We start from the raw sequence: 23,807 nt of genomic DNA, 5'->3' as shown, positions 1-23,807 counted from the left end.
GCGCACATTGCCCGAGGCGCACGCACATGGCGATTGGACAGAGGGGAGCCAATCAGTGGGTTTGGTGGACCCGATGTCTGTCGGACACCCACAATTGTTCCCCACAGAGGCAGAATGGCGATCTGCCTATGTAAACAAGGGAGATCACCATTCTGGCAGGGAAGAAGATAAAGATCTTATTTCCTGCTAAGCAGGAACACAGATCTCTGTCTTCATCCAGTCAGTCCCTCCCCCACACAGTTAGCAAGCACCTCCTAGGGCAGGGGAGCCCAAACTTTTGAAGAGCGAGGGCCACTTAAGCAACTTGGTAACCAGTCACGGGCCACAATGAGCAGAGGGGGTGGATGACAGGTCACGGCTACTCTATAGGTCCTCCGATCCGATTAGCCCAGATGGAAGGGGACAAATTCCCTTCTATTTTTTTTAGAGGATCGTATTGGAGGTAGGCGGGCATAAAGGGATAAGTCTGTTTACATCTGCCTCTCTGTGAAAGATTGTGAAAGATGATTTTCATTTATTCCCAACATGTCACACTTCAAAATTGCGCCCGTTTGTGGAATGACGACAAACTTTTACCCTTAAAAATCTCCATAGGCAACGTTTACAAAATTCTACAGGTTGCATGTTTTTAGTTAGGCCTCGTACACACGACCGAACATGTCCGCTGAAACTGGTCCGGCAGGCCAGTTTCCGCGGACATGTTCGGTCGTGTGTATGGCCGACCCAACAATTTTCGGGCCGACCGGACAGGTTTCCAGCGGACAACTGTTTCTTAGCATGCTAAGAAACATGTCCACTGGAACCATGTCCGCCGGACATGTCCGATGGTCAGTATGACTCATCGGACATGTCCGCTGGCCCGAGAACCCGCGCATGACGTCGAAGTGATTCGACGCATGCGTGAAAGCATTGAACTTCCGGGTTCGTCGCCACCATGTCACCGCATCGTAACCGCGTCGTCAACGCGTCATCTGTCCGCGGGAAATTTGGTCTGATGGTATGTACAGCCATCAGACCAAATGATCCCAGCGGACATGTCCGATGAAAACGGTCCGCAGACCGTTTTCATCGGACAGATCCGCTCGTCTGTACGAGGCCTTACAGAGGGGTCTAGGGCTAGAATTATTGCTCTCACTCTACCGATCACGGCAATACCTCACATGTGTGGTTTAAACACCATTTTCATATGCGGGCGCTGCTCACGTATGTGTTTGCTTCTACACGCGAGCTCAGCGAGAAGAGGTGCATTTGCATAAAAAAAAAATCTTATTTGTTTTACATTTTATTTGAACTTTTTACACTGTTTTTTTTTTTAGATGTGTCACTTTTATTCCTATTACAAGGAATGTAAACATCCCTTGTAATAGAAAAAAAAAAGCATGACAGGACCTCTTAAATATGAGATCTGGGGTCAAAAAGACCTCAGATCTCATATTTACACTAAAAAAATGCAATAAAAAAATATAAAAAATAAAATGTAATAAAATAAAAGTCCCTTTAAGAGCTATAGGTGGATGTTTTGACGTTGCTTCCGCCCTGCAAGGATATAGAGACGGGCCATCTTCCCCTCACTTGTCCCCATGCCACTGACGTGAAAGGATCCGATTGCCTCCACCACTACTGATGGCTCCGGTAAGAGGCAGAGGGCACTGGAGCGCGGTGGGCGAGGGGCTGCTGCCATAACAATGATATTCCTCTTCAATGTGCCGACGTATAATGACAGCGGACGGTCCGTAATTGGTTAAAAAGGGCTTCCAGATCTTGGTAAGACCCTCTGCTTGCAAACCCCCACAGCCACTGGGCCAGGATTGTGGGGACAAGAAGACCTAACTCTATCAGTCCAAGATTATTCTACATAGAGAGAAAAGATTTGACATTATAGAGACAGTGTTGGGGTAGACCAGGGGTGCCCAACCTTTTGAAGAGCGAGGGCCACTTAAACAACTTGGTAACCAGTTGCAGGCCACAATGAGCATAGCGGACAGATGACAGGTCATGGCTACTCTATAGGCCCCCCGATCCGCCCAGATGGAAGGGGAGGTAGCATTGGAGGTAGCAGGCATAAACAGACATCTGTCGCTCTGTAGAGGTGAATTGAAGGTCCAATTGGGTCAGGCTGATCATGTGAAAAGGGCCTAAGACTGCTTTCTCACTGATGTGCTGCCGTTTACCCACACCGCGGGTACAGCATAATGCAATTGTGTCTATCCTGCGGGTTTTCAGAACTTTGTCATAGACTCTGCTGTGTGGCAAAAGCCAATGCTGTACAGCAAGCATCAGCTTATGGGGCTCTACTCCGCAGCTGCTTTCTTCCTCTACCACTATCTTCATTCACAACAATGGTGCTTTGGTATGACGGGTTGGCAACCTGCGATCTGGGGTTGCCAACCCCCAATGCCAGAGCAGGAGGTTGCGGGCCACATCATAGGGCTCCGCGGGCCACATGTGTCCCCTGGGCCACTGGTTGGCCACTCCTATCTTAGGGAGACACTTAACCCTTTGATCACCCCTGGTGTTAACCCCTTCCCTGCCAGTGTCATTAGTACAATGACAGTGAATATTTTTAATACTGATCACTGTAATAATGTCATTGGTTCACAAAAAGTGTCAAAAGTGTCAGTTATGTGTCCAATTTGTCGATATATTGATGCTATAACTTTTGCGCAAACCAATCAATATACTCTTGGGATTTTTTTTTAATTTTACCAAAAACATGTAGCAGAATACATATTGGCCTAAATTGATGAATACATTTGATTTTTTACTTTTTCATAGCAGAAAGTAAAAAAATATATTTTTCAAAATTGTCAATCTTTTTTGTTTATAGCGCAAAAAAAAAACTGCAGAGGTCATAAAAAAACACCAAAAGAAAGCTCTATTTGTGGACATTCAAACAAGGACATTCATTTCATTTGTGCACAGCGTCATGTGACTGTGCAATTGTCAGTTAACCCCTTCCATACAGGGCATTTTCACCCCCTTCCTGCCCAGACCAATTTTTAGTTTTCAGCTTTTGACACATTTTTGGGACCATTCACATTTATACAGCAATTAGTGCTATAAATATGCACAGATTACTGTGTAATTGTGACTGGCAGGGAAGGGGTTAACACTAGGGGCACTGAAGACCGATGTGTGTTCCTCTGTACTGGGAACACAGCATCGGTCTCCTCACCTCTGACAGGACATGGATGTGTGTTTACACACCCAGATCCACACTCCTGCCGTGATCACTGGCAATCGCGGGATTGCCCGGCGGCAATCGCCGGGAACAAAGGACGTCATAGGACATCCACCCGGATCGAGGAAGGGGTTCCTGCTGGCATCATTTTACAATGGCCAGGTAAGGAAGAGGTTAAAATAACACAGGGGGTGAAAAAATCCTATCCTCCAGACCGGTGTCCTGCCGAAAAAGTTCCCCCGGCAGATAATGACCCCCCTGTACTGCGCAGGAGCAGCGCTTGCACAGTACAAACCACAACGCAGCCCCCAAAGTTAGCTGAAGATGAATAACTGTGAGTCACCTGTTCAGTGGCGGCCCGCCCATAGGGGGCGCCCGGGCGCCGCCCCCCCTCCTGTAGGCACAAAAAATATATATATATAAATATATATATATATATATTTTTTTTTTTTTCAGTTGCCCCTTTAAGAAACTTGAAAAAAAATTTTTTTTTTCCTTTATTTAAAACATGTTTGAGCGCCGGCCACCATTGCCCTATGAAGCGCCGTGTCAATGCAATCTTTAGATTGCATACATGGTGCTTCATATGCGGCTTTTCAATCCCCGCCTATCGAGCGCATTGCAAAGCGCTGATGAGCTTCCCGTCCCCCTGACATTGCTTCTATTGGCGCTGGGAGGCGGGAGCATTGTTACTTCCGGCCATTCGTCTTTTAGACGAAAAGCGGAAGTGACGTCACGCGGGAGCGCACATCATTTCATACAGCCCGAGCGGAACGGTAAGCCGATGGATGCCTGCCTGGGTTGTTGTGTCACGTCACGGCTGATGACTTTGGGGGCGATCAAGCCAATCCTGCACTACTTGATCCCCATCCCGATTGGAGCCTGTTATTGTAGTTAGACTGCTGGGACTTGTAGTTCTCCATCTTCTCATCAGATTCCCAGCAGATTATACATACAATAAGGCTCTGAGGTGGATGGGTGTGTGGATTGCATGCACCTATCAATCCCCGGGGGGGGGGGGCAGGATCAGATAACACTGTTATCCGATCCTGCACACCCCCCCCCCCCCCCCCGGATTGATAGGTGCATGCAATCCACACCCATCCACCTCAGAGCCATATTGTATGTATAATCTGCTGGGACTTGTAGTTCTCCAATCTCTATCTTCTCCATGAGAAGATGGAGAACTACAAGTCCCAGCAGGTTTCATATACAATAAGGCTCTGAGGTGGATGGATGTCTGGACAGTGACAATTGATGGGCACAGTGGTGACAATTGATGGGCACAGTGGTGACAATTGGTGGCACAGTGGTGACAATTGGTGGCACAGTGGTAACAATTGATGGCATGGCACAGTGGTGACAATTGATGGCACAGTGGTGACAATTGATGGCACAGTGGTGACAATTGATGGCATGGCATAGTGGTGACAATTGATGGCATAGTGGCTGTGTTTGATGGCATGGCACAGTGACTGCATTTTATGGCACAGTGGTTGCGTTTTGATGGCACAGTGGTTGCGTTTGATGGCATGGCACAGTGGTTGCGTTTGATGGCATGGCACAGTGGTTGCGTTTGATGGCATGGCACAGTGGTTGCGTTTGATGGCATGGCACAGTGGTGATAATCGATGGGCCCAGTGAGGCTGCAATTGTTTTTTTTTTTTTTTCGTTTGCGCCCCCCCAAAAAATTTGAGCACCAGCCGCCACTGCACCTGTTACAGGGTGCCTGCGCAATGACTATGATGCAGCTACACGCTCACGATGCTCGCGCAGAGCAAGGGGTGGGTCTGTTACTGTTATCTTGTGCAAGGGGCGGATCTGCAAGGGGCGGGTTTATTACTGTTATATCGTGCAAGGGTTGGATGGCTCTGCAAGGGGTGGGTGCATTACTGTTATCTCGTGCAAGGGTTGGATGGCTCTGCAAGGGGTGGGTGCATTACTGTTATATCATGCAAGGGGCAGATGGCTACAGAAGAGGGCAAATTTTAAAATGATAGACAGAGATGATAAAAATTTTGATGGGCGTTTTCGATACTTGTCAGAGTATATTGTTATTATGCTTATGTCTTAACCCCTTCACCACAGAATGGCTACAGGGGATGCATTTAAACATGTATTATGGATGTACACCATAAAACAGTAATAAACATGCCCCTTGCAGATCCGCCCCTTGCACGAGATAACAGTAATGCACCCGCCCTTGCATTCGATCACATGGGGGGGCTCAGAACCGCCTATGTGATGGTGTGTGTGTGTGGGGGGGGGGGCTGCATTGAAGGACCTGGCCTTGGGGCGGCAACGGGAGTAAATCCAGGCCTGGGTAAAACCTTTCCAGGGCTGAAGTGGTTAAGGATTATCTTCCGGGAAGGTGGTGAGTGAAATCTTCCCTCTCTTTAAGAGTGATGGGTGTCTCTGTTATCGGACACTTTAGGATGATTTGGATACTTTTTCCTCCTCTTATCACTGTGGTTCCTCCTCACTAAGTGACTACATTGTTCTGTAGTGATGTAACGGCTGGTGGGAGGAACCACTGCACCCTGTGGGAGAAAAGGTTTCCAACAAACATGAGTGCCTGATACCAGCAGTGTCCAGAGCAAAAATTAACTTACTGTTCAACTGAGAGGTAAGTATATGCTGCATGCACACAACCGTTTTTCATGACGTGTAAAATAACATTTTTTTTAATGTCATTAAAAACGACTGTGTGTGGGCTCCAGAGCATTTTTCATGAAGTGAAACATAGCTATTAAAAATTTAGAACATGCTCTATTTTTTCGCGTCATTTTTCACGTTGTCGTTTTTCACGTCGTGAAAAATGGTCGTGTGTAGGCTTTAACGACGTGAAAAAAACGTGCATGCTCAGAAGCAAGTTATGAGATGGGGGCGCTCGTTCTGGTAAAACTAGCGTTCGTAATGGAGATAGCACATTCATCACCCTGTAACAGACTGAAAAGCACAAAGACTGAAAAGCGCAAATCGTCTCTCACCAAACTTTTACTAACACAAAATCAGCAAAAGCAGCCCAAAGGGTGGCGCCATCTGAATGGTACTTCCCCTTGTTGTACGCCACCGCGCTTTGCTCGACCATTTTTTTTAACAATTGTGTGTAGGCAAGGCAGACTTGACAAGAATCAGGTCGAAAAAAAACGTTGTTTTTTCTAGATCATTAAAAATGGTCGTGTGTACGCGGCATTAAGTGTTTATTTTTTTTTTTGCTATTTTTTTTAATTTTCCAGAGGACAATTCACAAACTACTGATATATTTATTTATGTATTTCTGGTCCCGCACAATGTTCGTTAAATAATATAATTTCAAGACCCCCAAAAAAAAACTGACTTTTATTTGAATTGATGCATTGTGTTTGAGGCCCTGTACACACGGCCGGGAATCCCGTCAAGAAAAAAACATTGGGCCAGATCCACAAAGAACTGCCTATCTTTAGGCAGGCGTAGCGTATCTCAGATACACTACGCCGCCGTAACTTAGAGCGTAGTTTCCTTATCCAGAAACAATTTGCGCCGCAAGTTACGGCAGCGTAGCGTAAATGTGCCGGCGTAAGCGCGCCTAAATCAAATGAGGTACAGGGGGGCGTGTTTTATGTAAACTAAGCATGACCCCTCGTAAATGAAGCTTTTTTCGAACGGCGCATGCACGCGCATGCTCAGTATCACGTCAAATTTTCTAAATTAAATTACGCCGGCTCAATGCCTAGACGACGTGAACGTAACTTACGCAAAGCCCTATTCGTGAACGTTTTACGCAAACGACCTAAACGACGGAAAATTTAACGCTGTCCCAACGTCCATACCTAACATTGCGTACACCTCATAGAGGCAGGGGTAACGTAACGCCGAAAAAAGCCTTACGTAAACGACGTAAAAAAATGCGTCGGGCGGAAGTACGTTTGAGAATCGGCGTATCTAGCTAATTTGCATACTATACGTCAAAATCAACGGAAGCGCCACCTAGCGACCAGCGTAAATATGCACCTAAGATCCGACGGCGTACTACGACGTACGACAGTCGGATCTAGCCCACATTCAGTCGTATCTTGTTTTGTGGATACAAAACAAAGATACGATGGCGCATCATAGAACTTACGCGGCGTATCAATAGATACGCCGCTGTAAGTTCTTTGTGGATCTGGCCCATTGTTTTTCCTGACAGGATTCCTGTCAAGCTTTTCCTGCAAAGCCATGCATACAGACGGCCATTCAAAAGAACCACCGTTCTTTTGAATGGCAAGAACGCAGTGACATCATCGACTACAACGAGCCAGCACTCGTCACATTCGATGCCGTCGCCGCCATCTTGCTACACCCCACACTAACCTTGTATGCTGCCACACATGCGTCAAACTCTTATCGAGCATGCATGGGTTTACCTGGGACAGGTAAGCATACAGACGACCGGTTTTCTCGGCAGGAAACACTCTTCCGGGAAACCCGACGAGAAAATAGACAGCAGGGTTCTCTATTTTCCCATAGGGATTCTCGGCTGTTTTCCTGACGGGAAAACTGCTAGGGAGCATACACACGGCGGGGATTCCCAGCCAAATGCTCTCCTGGCAGTTTTCCTGCCGGGAAAACTGGTCATGTGTACAAGGCTTTAACCACTTCCCTACCGAGTCATTGTAAAATGACTTCGGCGGGAACCTTTCATCTTTCAGACTGGACATTTAGGAGCACTGGACGTCCTTGCATTCCTGGCCGCCAGGCCGCTAATGAACTCTACAGCGGGCATAGAAAGATGCGCAGACTCTGGTCAGTCAACGCAAATCCACCGATACAATGGAATCTGGAACAGGAAGCGGAATGAGTGTTTGTATATAACTGTTTATTCTCAATATACTAGGTAAATAACAAGATTAACAATAATAGAGATAATGCTATAACTACTGGTAACCCAGTGTTCCTCCATACATATTAGTGGATATATGTTTTTGTATTCAGGTCGGGTCTGAACAGAATTATGTAACATTTTGGGAATAATATACAGCTAAGAAGCCCAGAACTTGAGGCCATTATAGCAAAAACCTCCACAGCCACCATGTATTTCCCTCTGGTGCTCAGATAGGCCGGGATCATGGCAATCCAGACACTGCAGAACACCAGCATGCTGAAGGTGATGTACTTGGCCTCATTAAAACTGTCCGGTAATGTCCTGGCTAAAAAAGCGATAATGAAGCTCATAGCTGCCAGAAGCCCCATATATCCCAGGACAGAGTAGAAGCCGATAACTGAACCCTCATTACACTGAATGATGATCTTCCCCTGATAAGAGTGAGTGTCCCGATCCTGGAAGGGGGGAGAAATAGACAACCAAGTGACACAGATTATGACTTGAACCAATGAGAAGACACAAATGATAAAATTGGACAGTTTGGCTCCCATCCATTTCCTCCAGGGACTCCCAGGTTTGGTGGCTTTAAAAGCAATACACACCATGATACTTTTGGCAAGTAGAGAAGAGACGGCAACTGAGAAGATGACACCAAAAGAGGTGACACGCAGCATGCAGGTCACATCTACTGGATGGCCGAGGAACAAGAAGACACAGAGGAAGCTCAGCATGATGGAGACCAGGAGAAGATAGCTCAGGTTCCGGTTATTGGCTTTAACAATGGGGGTGTCCTGGTAATGTATAAATATCCCCAATATTAAACCAGTCAGAAGACAACAGAGGATGGAGACGGCTGAAAATACTCCAACAATGGGATCATCAGTGTAGGAGAGAAATTCCACCACTCTTGGAACACACCGATCCTTCTTCTCATTTGACCATTCATCATCAGGACATTTCATGCAGTTTTCACTGTCTGCAGGAAGGACAATACAAACACAATGAGCATCGGGGTCAGAGATTCTGAGAAAATGAATTGTCTTCTGTTGTCTCACAGCAAGAAGATTTCCATTAGTGCATTGGGGGAGACTCAAGCCTTGTACACACTGACAATTTTTTTCTTTACACCTGCTGGCTTGAATGAAACAAAAAAAACGGAAGCGTTTCGGAGGAGTCACTGCACTAACCATACAATGTCAGGACAATGATCTCCCCCACTGAGCTTCTTTGTTCTGACAGGGGGATGGTCCCCTGGCAGGACACTCCGGTCATCGCTCTCAGCCAATGGCTGTGAGCGCTGATCGGGAGACGATTGGGGGCCAAATAGGCACCCAGCTTCTGTCAGACTGGCTGCCTTACACATGGCTTGAATGTTGGCTGATTTTTATTGAATCGGCCAATGTTGCCTGACATTCAGCCTGCACTAGGCTTCTCGAAAAATGTCATTAATTATATTAATCTATCACACAGCTGAACTCTATAACTATATGTAGAGACTAAGTATGAGCCAAACACCCCCCGGTTTGGTTCGCACTAGAACTTGCAAACAGGTAAACAATTTATTCGAACACAGGAACACTGCTAAAGTCTTTGGGACACGAACATGAAAAATAAAAAGTGCTAATTTTAAAGGCTTATATGCAAGTTATTCCCATAAAAAGTGTTTGGAGACCCGGGTCCTGCCCCAGGGGACATGTATCAATGAAAAAGAAAACGTTAAAAATAATGTTTTTTCGGGAGCAGTGATTTTAATAATGCTTAAAGTGAAACAATAAAAATGAAATATTCCTTTAAAAATTGTGCCTGGGGGTGTCTATAGTATGCCTGTAAAGTGGCCCATTTTCTCCGTGTTTAGAACAGTCCTGCACAAAATGACATTTATAAAGGAAGAAAAGTATTTTATTACTGATTGTGACTGTAATGAATTGTCGAGTCTTGGCAATATAGATACAACTCATTATTTTTCCCCCAGTCTATTACCAGGCCCTTTGGGTCTGGTATGAATATTAAGGGGAACCTCAAACCAAAATTTTAAAATAAAATTGTGTGGGTGTCCCCCCTAAAATTCATTCTAGGCCATCAGGTCTGGTATGAATTTTAAGGGGAACCCTGTATCAAAATGTAAACAAAATGGCGTAGGGGCCCCCCCAAAATCCATACCAGACTCTTATCCAAGCTCACAACCTTGATGGCAAAGAAAAAGAGGGTGGAATGAGAGAGCGCCCCACCCTGAACCGTACCAGCCACATGCCCTCAACATGGGGGGTGATTTGGAGTTTCCCCCAAAGCACCTTGTCCCCATGTTGATGGAGACAAGGGCCTCATCCCCACAACCCTTGCCCAGTGGTTGTGGGGGTCTGAAACACCATGTGAAGTCAGAGGAAGGTGGGGTCATCCACTTACCTCACCGCGTGGCCCCCAGCTATATAACAGCTGTCACAGACCCAGCTATATAACAGCTGTCACAGACAATAAGCATCACTTATAGGGAGTCTCCCGTGGAGGCAGAACTGTTGCAGCTTTTTTTTTTTTCGATCCATCGGGCAGCGTGATAGAAGATACATGGACATTGCAGGACATTTTTTAAAAAAAAAGGACCTTTCCCAAAGTGTTTCCTGTCTTTTTTACTATTTTGTCACTTTTTTTGTGAATTGGTAGGGGTACATTCCCTATAAAATCACATAGGGGGTCAGGATCTGGGGTCCCCTTGTTAAAGGGGGCTTCCAGATTCCGATAAGCCCCCCGCACAACCACCGGGCAAGGGTTATGGGGATGAGGCCCTTGTCCCCATCAACATGGGGACAAGGTGTTTTGGGGGCAACTCCAAAGCACCCACCCCATCTTGAGGGCTCTCTTGTCCCCCCTCTTTTCCTGAAGCCTGCCAGGTTGCTTGCTCGGATAAGGGTCTGGTATGGATTTTGGGGGGACCCTTACACCATTTTTTTCCAATTTTGGCTCAGGGTTCCCCTTAAAATCAATACCAGACCTGAAGGGCCTGGTATGGATTTTGGGGGGACCCCCACGCATTTTTTTAATTTTGGTTCAGGGTTCCCCTTAATATTCATACCAGACCCAAAGGGCCTGGTAATGGATGGGGGGAGGGGGGGCATCACATTTTTTTCAATGAGTTTTATCTATATTGCCGAGACCCGACAATTCATTATAGCCACGAGTAGTTTTAAAAATACTTTTCTTACTTTAGAAATGTCATTTTGGTGTGGTATTATTCTAAACATGGCAAAAATGTGCCACTTTACAGGCATACTATAGACACCCTCCAGCTACGATATTTAAAGGAATATTTCATTTTTATTGTTTTACTTTAAGTATTATTAAAATCACTGCTCCTGAAAAAACTTTTGTTTTTAAAACTTTTTTTTGCATTGATACATGTGCCCTGGAGCAGGACCCGGGTCCCCAAACACTTTTTATGACAATAACTTTTAAAATTAACACTTTCATTTCTCCCAAAGACTTTTGGTTTTACATGTTATTGTCCAATATACTTTTAAACAGTGTTCCACGGCTTTTGAATTTGCCGCTAACACTGCATAATATTCACTGTTCGGCGAACACCGGATGTTCGAGTCAAACTTATGTTTGACTCGAACATCGGGCTCATCCCTAGTAGAGACTGTCCATTGGCAAGTGCAAAAAGTAAAAAAAAAATGCTGCCATGGGGACACAAAAAGGAGAGAAAAGGAAAGCACAAGAAATATGTGATAATGGTGATTTTCTATTTAAATTGCCTGAAAACCCTGATAATGCTTTGCTACATTTTTGGTCTGTTAAATATACCACTGGAAACAGTTTGTAGTATTTGTTCAATAAGAACAAAAAATCTGTTGATCATTGTGACAGACTCGGACCCTCTTATGTCTAAAATTATCCTATGTCCACTAGGGGCAGAGGATGACTGAGGAATGATATCTTGGACTACCTGAGATGGGATTTTGATGTCATTATTATCCACAATATTCCAGGATATCTGTAAAGAACTATTTACTGGTTGTTGATTCTGAACTCAACGGGTTAATTGTAAGAGTGAATCATCCATACTGTTAGATGTTAATGCCGTGACCTCCAGCCATCTCTCTGTTCTCTGTGCTAATTGACCCTGCTATTGTGTGAAGATGTCCTGTGTTTACAATTATGATAATGTGTATTGTATAGCAGGTGAGCGGAGACGGGATGTCTACTCTGAAACTTCATATCTCAAAGTCACCTCGTCTGGGTAAATGATTAGTTAATTAGCTCATGTTAATTTATGTTCTGGTTACCTCCTCTTTAAAAACTGTCTCGTCTCGTTGTGTGTTGAGAGCAGCTGCAATATCTGATATCTATATCCAGACTGATAGGAAGCGGTATATGACGGAAGCACTCAAGCGGAGTGTGGGACGTTCCGTTACAATCATGATCCTGTGTTATCTCAGCACAGTATAATTAGCCATCCTAGTTCTTACATTGAGTCTACAGACTGATTACTCTCCATGTCGTGGAGAATAGGATAAGGGGGTGGTATGAGTAGTTTCTGGCAGACCAACAGGTGATTTACTATTGGGTTTTTATAGGAGTAAAACACAGAGAAAAATGCATGTATTGCACAGATGTCCTGCATGTGTTTTGTTTTTTTTTGGTTAGTTTTTTGCCCTGACATATAATTGTTACCCTTTTTCTGCCAGGCCCTGTGCTCCATTTTGTACACTCAGATGGCCAGACCATTTTTGCAATTTTCCTTTGCTTTTTTATTTTACACTTATAGCTTTCAGAATTTGTGAACGACCCCCCCAAATCATATATTTTCTGAAAGCACATGATCAGTAGAATAAAAAGAAGGTGCTACTGTTTTTTTTTAGACCCCCCGCGGTATTTACGCAAATGTTGATCAAACCAATATATTTGCAAAAGATACACTAAAACCATTATAAGCACATAAAAACACAGCTGATAAAAATAAAATAAAAAATCCTACTAAATAAAAAAGCTTAAAGCGGTTGTAAACCCTCCAGTACAATCTCTACAATTTTAAATATTCTTAAAGACCATCTAGTTCTACTTCAATTGATCGCTATATGTATATCTACATTACTAGCCTTACTGTATAAACTGTTGATCTTGTGGAGTGTAATTCCTGTAGTAAGCCCGCGCCATTTCGTTTGTGGTCTTCCGCGTCTCATTCAATTACAATTTCCGCCAACAGTTCCTCCTCGTCTCTGTAATCCCACGCGTGCCCAATACGGTCACAATATTCAAGCATCGCATCGCGGGATGTCGGGGCTGACGTCTACATGAGGAAATGACGCAGCCCCGACATAAACAAAGAATTTAGCCAGCAGAGGCTCTGCTTGCCGAATCTGGCGCATGTGCGGTACATGTCCCCACTCGATGCACTGATAACTTCGGAATGAAACAGTTAAAAAAAAAGAGCTACCAGCAAACGTTTTTAAATAATGACATGCAAAATATATGTAAAGTCAAAATTTTGACTTTACAACCACTTTAACCTGTGTTGAGTAATTAAATAACAAATATTTGTAACTTTTAAATTGTGCCTTTTTGATAAATGGTGAAAATTAAACAGACGCAAAAGTGTAAATATCCACATTTCTCAAAAAATCTGAAGATTTAAATTTTTCCCTTACAGCTTTCAGAATTTGAAAAAAAAAAACATATATTTTCTAAAAGCATATGACCTCTAGAATAAAAATAAGGTGCTACTTTTTTTAGACCCCGCAGTATTTGCGAACATGTTTATCAAACAAATACACTAAAGCCATTATTAGAAGATAAAAACACAACTAATCTTACAAAATTCCTGCTAAATCCCTACTAAATATACTGTGTGACCCCGTAATCTATTGCCTGGGGGCACCATAATCTCCTATTGCCCGGGGGCCCCATGAGTTGAGTTCAGAAATTATGAGCTGAGTACTTGTAGGGTCTTTAGAAGGATACACATGGAGAAATGTGAACACATTACAGAGATGTACTTCATATGTCTTATTCCCTGACACACACATTACCCAAAGAGATACCTTCTATCCAGTCCAACAATAATTTACTAACAAATACAAACTCTACCGGAAATGTTGGAGATCTCTCCTTCTGGACATGAGACACAATCATAGCAGCATTTATGCATTGAAGATCCAAACTTTTTTCTGCTGCCAGGTAAACAGGGATCTGAACATCGAGATACCGGAATCTGAAATCATATATTATTATTATTATTATTATTATTATTATTATTATTATTATTAGTATTATTATTAGTATTATTATTATTATTTTCATCTCATATCTCTTGAGGCTATATAAACTAGGTGCTACAAATACAAATTAGGTTCATGTTTGCCCCTACCCAGGGCCAGGGCAAGAAGTGGGCAGGAGGAGTGTCTGCCCTGGGTGCAATGGTTTACTGTAGAGATTGGGGGGTCTTCCTTCTGTTACAAGGCTGACAGAAGTAGTGACATCACTACTCCTATCAGTCCAGTGCTGGGTGTGGCAAGGAGAGGAGGAGAATGTTGGGAGGTGGTGTGGGCTGTGTTCTCTCTCCCCCACCCAACACAGTCCTACTGCACCTGGTGTGCATCTACGCTCACAAATTGTTGTAAATAGCTTTTTTTTTTACATTTAAAGAGACAACACAAGCATGAGCCCAGTATTAAACTAAGCACTTCCAGGTCAATGCAAGACTTGACTGACAGAACATGAGCTGCACAGAGATTCTGACAAGCAAGTCACTGCTAGGCATAGGATCCTGTAGAACTGCACATCATGAATTGGGTGGCTCTGGGTGCTGAGTTTACAGTGAATTTTTCAGGTTTTAGGTCCATTTAGGGGGCATTCATTTGGGGTGTTTATTGATTTCTATTGCATGTTGATGGCCAATTTTAGGCCAATTTTCAGCTTTAATGCCACGTACACACGACCATTTTCACAATGTGAAAAATGTAATTTTTTTTTAAATGTCATTAAAAACGATTGTGTGTGGCCTCCAGAGCAAATGGCCATTAAAAATTTAGAACATGCTCTAAATTTTACGTTGTTTTTCACGTTGTCGGTTTTCGCGTCGTAAAAAATGGTCATGTTTAGGCTTTACTGTTGTGAAAAAAACGCGCATTGCTCAAAAGCAAGTTATGAGACGGGAGCACTCGTTCTGGTAAAACTAGCGTTAGTAATGGAGATAGCACATTTGTCACACTGTAACAGACTGAAAAGCACAAAGACTGAAACGCGCGAATCGTCTCTCACCAAACTTTTACTAACACAAAATCAGCAAAAGCAGCCCCAAGGGCGGCGCCATCCGAATGGAACTTCCCCTTTATAGTGCCGTTGTACGTGTTGTACGTCACCATGCTTTGCTCGAGCATTTTTTTCACGATTGTGTGTGGGCAAGGCATCAGCGCTGTCACACTTTCAATGACAATTGTGCAGTCATGCAACACTGTACCCAGATGACATTGTTATCATTTTTTTGCCATGCAAATAGCGCATTCTTTTTGTACAGGGGTACAGTGTGGCTCCCTCTCTGGCTTCCCCTAGCACATTACTCTCTTTTTCTCCTCCTGTAACACCCAAGTCCTTTGATTTTTTCTGGGTTTCAGGCTCCCCCCCCAGCAGAGTGCATGCATGCTGGGGGTTGTAGCATGGTGTCTGATTGGCCCTCTGCTGTGGCCATTCATTGTGGTGCGGCGAACCCAATTAGAGGCGCTCTCTTCTCACTTCAGCTGACAGAAAGGGAAAGGGGCGAGCGGGAGAGATACACAGACAGCCCGCAGCTCTCCTCTCCCTGTCAGCGCTGCTGAGCCATTTGCCAGAGAGCCACTGCCCAGCTTCCTGCCCACTGTTTCCCTCCCCATGATAAACCACCACAGAGGGCCAATTAGAGAGAGAGAGAGTCACGGCTTTAGGGGGTGGCTTGACCGCTCCTACTAAAACTGCTTCTTGGCCCCCTCCGCAACCGCAATGCCACTGCACTGATCTCTTCTGATGGTGGCCCTGCATGGGGAAGTCGAAGGGGGGGCGCTTTTTTGCCACCCCCCTCAAAGTGCTGGGCTAGGCCAAAACACAGCACTGGAGGCAGGCCCGTACTGGCCATAGGGAATACCGGGCATATGCCCGCGGGCTGCATGTCACGTCACGCCCAGTGTAGCATGCAGGGGGTCCAGAACTGTTAGGGGGGTGTCTGTGTAAAAAACTGTGGGGGGCTGTGTAATGTAAAAGGGTCCAGAGGTGCGGTGCTATGTAATGTAAAGGGGTCCAGAGGTGCAGGGTGCTGTGTAATGTAAAAGGGTCCAGAGGTGCAAGGTGCTGTGTGATGTAAAGGGGTCCAGAGGTGCAGGGTGCTGTTAGGGTGCCCACATGTCCCAGATTGCCAGTGATTATCCCTTAATTGACATCTCTGTCCCTGGTCCTGGGCAGCTACATTCCGGGACAATACAGTGTCCTGGAATGAAATTGACAATGGGAACAATCAGCAATTCGTGGGACAGAGGCGGACTGAGACACCATAGCTCTGACAATGGCTCCACCTCCACCTCCACCTGACTATACACCTAATCACTGGTTGCTATAGCCACCTGGCATACGGCAACCAGTGACATCACTGCCCAGTGTTAAAGGTGGAGGAGGATTTCAATTCCTCCTCCTCCGCACTAGTGCTTAGGGTTTTAAATCCTCTGCCTGGCTTTCTGTTTGCCCGAGACCCGAATCAGCCCGCAGCACCAATCCTCCTCTTCCTTACTATCTGCTTTGACAGCTTTGACCAATAAGGGAAGGGGGCACTTCAACTCTCTGCACATATTTCTCCCCGCCTCCACCCTCCCCCCTGTGCAGAGCCCGGGATCGTCTGTCCCACTACAGTGAAAGGGAGAGAAGTATCATCGTACAGCATGGAGAACACAGAGCTGCAGACATCAGAGCTGTGCAGGAATTCACCCCCTTATCTGTTACTGCGTGTAACAGCACGCCAAATGGGACAGGGGTTAAAGCTGTTTAGGTTATTCCATTCCCGAACACAAGGCAGCTACCGACACTACACAATCCGGCGAACGCGACCCATAGAAATAATACAATACACAGCTCTGTATGAAGTTAAAGCAGGTCTGACAATCTTTATTGAGAAAGCAGGCTCTTATATATACAAAAAGAATACTGCAGTAACCAAATGAACAATGACCCAACTCCACCCACAACATCACACAATAATTACCTAATGAGCCCTCTCAATACATCCTATCTCCGGGCCCTGACCTAATTTACATGAGCTAAATAACTACAGCTGATGACTCAGACGCCTGACCTTTAGGCTGTCTGCTAACTTACAATACACATTATCACAGGACTCCTTCACACAATACAGGGGCCCAGATTCAGAGAGCAATTGTGCCTGTGTAACCATAGTTACGCAGCGCAATTGCTGACTTGCTCCGGCGTTACGAATGCTCCTGATTCAGGAACATCGTAACGCCGACAGCAGCCTAAAATCTGCGTGGCATAAGGCTCTTATGCCACGCAGACTTTAGGCTGCATTCTTGCGATGACCGCTAGGGGGCGCTCCCATTGTGCTCAGTGTATAGTATGCAAATTGCATACTAACACCGATTCACAATGTTGCGCGGGCCCTGCGTACGCAAGTTGCGGAGTTTCCGTACGGCGTCTTTAGCGTAAGGCTGCCCCTTCTAATAGTAGGGGCAGCCAATGCTAAAGTATACCTGCCGTTCCCGCGTCGTGAAATTTTAATTTCACGTCGTTTGTGTAAGTGATTCGTGAATGGCGATGGACGCCATTCACGTTCACTTGGAAGCAAATGACGTCCTTGCGACGTCATTTGCCGCAATGCACGTCGGGAAAGTTTCCCGACGAAGCATGCGCTCTACGCTCGGCACGGGAGCGCGCCTAATTTAAATGATTCCCGCCCCCTACGGGATCATTTACATTAGGCGCCCTTACGCAGGGCAATTTTAAAGAGCGCACACGCAATTTACGGAGCTCCTGCTCCGTGGATTGCGCGCAGCGCAGTAAATTTGCGGGGGCGCAGGGCAAAAACGCTGCCCTGTGCCTCCGGAAAAAAGGGGCAAATTCTACCTGAATCTGGGTCAAAGTATACCCGCCGTTCCCGCGTCGTGAAATTTGATTTACACAACGTCATTCACGTTCACTTGGAAGCAAATGACGTCCTTGCGACGTCATTTGCCGCAATGCACGTCGGGAAAGTTTCCCGATGGAGCATGCGCTCGGCGCGGGAGCGCGCCTAATTTAAATGATTCCCGCCCCCAATTCAAGATCCTCAGAAGCCATCCTAGATTAATTTACATCACAACAGACAGACAGGTGGGCTGGAGTTGATGACATTAACACCTAACAGTATATGTCCCCACATTATGAATGAGTCACTCTTTCAATTAACCTGTTGAGTTCAGAATCAACAAACAGCAACCAGTTCTCCACAGATATCCTGGAATACATTGTGGACAATAACCACACAACAGTCCCATCTCAGGTAGTCCATGATATATTCTGAATGTCCATTATTTTCTGGCTCATGCTTTCTAAGAGCTTCTGGATTCCACGGGCCCTCCCGTTACACTGTGAGTCACCCCCCTCCTCCCCCTCTTGGGCTCCCGTGTGTCTATGAATCTCTGTATCTGTTCACAGTCACTAGTAACCACACAATATTCACCTTCTGAGGGGGGTGCTGCTGCTTGCAGTCTTCCTGGCCAGTGATCTTCTTTTCTATTAGAGGGGGATGAGCAGGGTCCCCCCCATCACCCCTCTACAGTCCTCCCAGCTGGGGGTCTTTTTTAACTGGTGGGGGAGGGAGGGTAGTTCATATTTTCCTGGATGGGGGTCCCCTAATATCACGTCCTGCAATCCTCATAACTGGAGGGGGAGAGAGGGGATTCCTGTATTGGGGTCCCTTCTTATCACCCCCCACAGTCCTCCTAGCTGGGGGTCTTGTTTAACTAGAGGCAATGGCAGTGTGTCCATGTAGGCACTGCCACCTCTCTCCAGCCACCCCCTCTATAAGACAGCAGGCGGGGGCACAGTGGGAGCATTTGATGGAACAGTGGTGACGTTTCATGGCACAGCGGCTGCGTTTCATGGGCACAGCGACTGCATTTGATGGGCACAGTGGCTGTGTTTGATGGGCACAGCAGCTGAGTTTGATGGGCACAGTGGCTGCGTTCGATGAGCACAGTGGCTGCGTTTCATGATCACAGTGGCAGCAATTGATGGGCACAGTAGCTGTGTTTGATGGCACAGTGGCTGTGTTTGATGGCACAGTGGCTGTGTTTGATGGCACAGTGGCTGTGTTTGATGGGCACAGTGGCTGCGTTTGATGGGCACAGTGAGGCTGCAATTGATGGGCACAGTGAGGTTACAATTCATGGCACAGTGGCAGTGTTTGATGAACAATGTAGGGATCTGGTAGGTCACTGTAGGGATCCGGGTAGGTTAGTATAGTGGTCAGTGTAGTGATCAGGTAGGTCAGTGTAATGGTCAGTGTAGGCATCATGTAGGTCAGTGTAGGGATCAGGTAGGTCAGTGTAGTGATCAGGTAGGTCAGTATAGTGATCGGGTAGGTCAGTGTAGGGATCAGGTAGGTTAGTATAATGGTCAGTGTAGGGATCAGGTAGGTTCAGGGGCGGACTGACCATTCAAAAAATCCAAGATTATAGCTGCCCCGCCTCTCCAGTACCTTTTCGGTGTGTGTATATTGTGTGTCTGTGTGTGTATACTGTATGTGTGTGTGTGTATGCTGTGTGGCCCCATAATCTATTGCCTGGTTGCCGGGGGGCCCCATAATCTCCTATTGCCCGGGGGGCCCATAATCTAATTTTCTCAGTCCGTTCCTGGGTAGGTTAGTATAGTGGTCAGTGTAGTGGTCAGGTAGGTCAGTGTAGGGATTAGGTAGGTCAGTGTATGTCCAGTTTTTACTCCAGATCCCTCAGGTTATTTGGAAATGTGGTCACCCTAGGTGCTGTGTAATGTAAAGGGGTCCAGAGGTACTAGGTGCTGGAACCCCACATCCCATCATTAACCGCCGCCGTGCCCCCCCCCCCCCCCGGCTGCTCAGTCTAAAATGCCAGGCTTATTTTTTGTCCTAGACTGGAGGTATGGGCTGGATCGACTTGAGTGCTACAGCTTTACGAGCCATAAACAGTGTTTCCAGTAGAATGGTCCTAATGGGGGGAGATTTACTAAATCTTGTGCATGCTGAATCTTGTGCATTTGTGCATAGTAACCAATCAGCTTTTAGGTTTTATTGCCAAAGCTTATTTTAATAAGCTGAAGTTAGAAGTTGATTGGTTACTATGCACAGCTGCAGCAGATTCTCTGTGCACCAGTTTTAGTAAATTCCCCCGAATATGTCTTGGCCATTGCTCCTCGTCCAGAACCCCCAACAAACACACCAGTGGGGTACATGGAACAGGAATCGATAAGACTGCAGACACTATCTCCATCATATGATACCAGTCTCTCTCTATAACCGGACAGAGCAACATAACGTGTGAAATTGGCATGTGGACAAGTTCACCCAGTGCAGGCAGAGGTAGGTACATGGTGCATTGCATGAAGTCTAACCGGGGTCAGGTATGTTTGATGTAGCATATAAAGGTGGATTCATTTATTGTTGACTGCTGGAGATAAAGATAAATGGGCTTGCCTCCTCCATCAGATAAATCGGGGACAAGTTGTTGCCACTTGGTGTGCACATCCAGTGGTGCCCCACTAGTCATGGCAGGGAGTAGAGATAAGTCCCCTAGGGCCCTGAGATCTAAGCACTCCTATTAGGGGGTAGTCAGAGAAGGCAATGTCATGGGTAACCAAATGGAGTATGTAGCACATGTATAAGTTGTAGACACCTATAAAAGGTGGATTGGGGCAACTCATATTTCCTTTGCAATCCCTCAAAAGAAGCCAATACAATTCCATCATAGATATTGTCCAAAGAGACCATTCCCCTACACTCCCAAAATCCATAGTCCACAAATAGCTTTAAATTGGGGAATATTGGATTGGGCCAGAGTAATTTTCTTGGCCTCCCTCCGCACTGTACAAGCCAATGTCAGTATTGGTATATGTCCCTCTCCCATTGTGGCCTAGGGTGCCTCCAGTGCTATCAACCAGTGTTTGATTTTAAGGACATAGGCTAAATATGACTCAACCACCGCTGGTGTAGCTGGTCCCAACCAGTCCATCAGATGGTGAAGCTACCCACCCAATTAATAATAATATAAGTTAGGCAATGCCATTTCAGAATCAGCCTTAGGGTACTGTAGAGTGGAAAATTTAAGTTTCCGCCTATGATTAAATAAAGGTTATAAGTAACATGTCTAGGGTTTTAAAACATTATTTAGACACTGGAGGCAGGCATGTGAGATGTCACATACAGACACTTGGGCAGACGGATCCTAAAATTCAAACATCGAAATTTAGAAAGTTGTAAATTGGGACTTGGGACTTGGGATCCCTATAAAGTATAGAGACCCATTGTAGGAACTTAGTGCCAAAGCCAAAAGAGCGCAACACAGCCATGAGAAAGGACCATTCTATTGAGTCAAAGGCTTTTGCAGTGTCCAGCGAAGCCAGCGCACAAGACTCAGGTAGACATTTTTTAAGTTGAGCTATCAGTTGCGTCCTGCGTATGTTAATGGAGATAGACTTTCCTGGCATAAAGCCAGTTTTGTCTGGATGAATACTAGTATTTTGTAGTTAATATTCAATAAAGAAATTGGTCGATATGACACACAATCAGGATTAAAAGTTTGAAAATCCAAAAATTCTAAAAATCAAAAATTCTAACATTTCAAAATTATAAAATTAGAAAGTCGTAAATTCGAAAATCTAAAATTCGAAAATTCCGGAATCCTAAAATTCAAAAATCTAAATTTAGAAAGTCGTAAATTCAAAAGTCTAAAATTCAAAAATTGGAAAATGCCATTTAAAATTGCTTGCGACTGTAATGTATGTTCCCTCAATACATATGAAAAATCAAGGAAAAAATTGGTGTGTGGTTCTCCCCCAGTCCCTTTCAGGCCCCTCAGGTCTGGTATGGACTTTAATAATATTTTTTTTTACGTAGAATCCCCCCAAAATCCATACTAGACCCTTATCCGAGCATGCAGCCTGGATTCAGGAAAAGGGGGGAGAGCGAGTAGCCTGAACTGTACCAGGCTACATGTCCCCCCAAAGCACCATGTCACCATGTTGATGGGGTCTACGGGTGGGAGGCGTATCGGAACCTGGATGTCCCTCTAGTGTAATGTGACAAAAGACAATAGCCAGTTTTTGACAATTCCTTTATTAAAAATGTCTTATTTTTCCCCGCTCCTTCCTCCGGGCTTCCCCCAGTCTTCTCTTTCCCTGCATCTTCCTCTGGTCTTCTCCATTTTCTCTGGCTTCTTATTCACCTGCATGGTCCTCTGATCTTCTTCATATGTTGCCTCTCCCGCTGAAGATTTAAAAAACAAACCTCCTCCGATGTTGTGATGGGGCAATGATGTCATTCCGAGACCCCGCCTCTTGTGACTTCACCACCAGGGGCATGATGGATATGTGATCTCACAAGAGGGCAGGGTCTTTGGATGAAGTACACAGTGGCCATGCCCCCAAGTTATATATGAAATGTGGGTGATGGAAGCGGACAGATCGGTCAGCCACAGCATCAGACAAGGGTAGTTTTTGGCATGTTCAGCAGGTCGTGGCGGAAACGGCGGTGGAGGAAAAAGAAGACCAGAAGAAGCGGGGAAGAAGAAGTCAGAGGAAGACCGAAGGAAGAAGAAGACCAGAAAATGAAGCCGAGAAGGGGAAGATCGGAGAAAGAAGAAGACCAGGAGATAAAGCGGGAAAGGAGAAGCCCGGAGAAAGAAGTGGGGAAGAAGACATTTTTAATAAATGAATTATTAAAAACTTGTCTATTGTTTGTCACATTACAATATTTTTTTTTGTGAATGGGAAGGCATTGTACCCCATAACATTTCACTTAAGGGAGGCTGGGATCTTCTTCTCCCCATCAACATGGGAACGATGTTCTTTTGGGGGGACCCTTAAGCACCCTTCCCATGTTGAGCGCATGTGGCCTGGTATGGTTCAGGAGGGGTGGCGTTTGCTCACCCCCCCCATCCTGACCTCCAGGCTGCATGCTTGGATAAGGGTCTGGTATGGATTTGGGAGGGGGGGCATGCACTTTTTTTATTTGGTATGAAGTTCCCCTTAAAATTGATACCAGACCCAAAAGGTTCTGGTATGGATTTTAGGGGGAATGACCTTTTTTTTAACAATCTTTTTTGGGGTATTTCTCTTAATTTGGTGCTTAGAGAGAATTCACATTTAGTTGACATTTCATGGCTTACCTAGTCCACAAAATATTTTGTAGAGCCTTGAACTTCAGCTTTGGAGCAGGGTTTTTTTTGTTCCCCCCTCCCCCATTACACTTTCTACTCAAGGACTTGTGCAACCAAATACTTTTGTATGCAACTAGATTTAATACATATTTGAAGGGGTATGAATTGTATGCACTTATAAAGTATGCATTTTGAGTCTGCAAAACTCAATCAAAGTAAAAAACAATCAACTTTGTATTTCCACATTAGTATAAACATTTGTTATATTAGTGCACTTGGGCCAATCAAATCAAACAAAAAGGCATGGAAATGATGCTCCAGCATTTGACAATATAGTTAGAAGGGCCCTGATCAAAATAGCTTATAATCTACAAGTGTAGGACACTAAGGGCCAGATTCACAGCAGTAATACGCCGGCGTATCTACT

General features: G+C 45.2%; 1 protein-coding gene across 1 annotated transcript; it reads right to left on the bottom strand.

Annotated features, from left to right (window-relative positions):
• Positions 1–8,110: 8,110 nt before the first annotated feature.
• On the bottom strand, positions 8,111–8,989 carry LOC120925228 (vomeronasal type-2 receptor 26-like). The gene has a single exon (XM_040336008.1). The coding sequence runs from the start codon at positions 8,987–8,989 to the stop codon at positions 8,111–8,113; it is 879 nt and encodes a 292-aa protein (XP_040191942.1).
• Positions 8,990–23,807: the final 14,818 nt, after the last annotated feature.

Source organism: Rana temporaria, chromosome 1, assembly GCF_905171775.1.
Source record: "Rana temporaria chromosome 1, aRanTem1.1, whole genome shotgun sequence".
NCBI classification, from domain to species: Eukaryota; Metazoa; Chordata; class Amphibia; order Anura; family Ranidae; genus Rana; species Rana temporaria.
The sequence above is the reverse complement of the archived record's forward strand: the minus strand, read 5'-3'. Positions and strand labels throughout refer to the sequence as shown.

Excerpts from the sequence above, each read along its gene's own strand:
- LOC120925228 (XM_040336008.1), bottom strand. The coding sequence starts at position 8,989 with ATGAAATGTCCTGATGATGAATGGTCAAATGAGAAGAAGGATCGGTGT.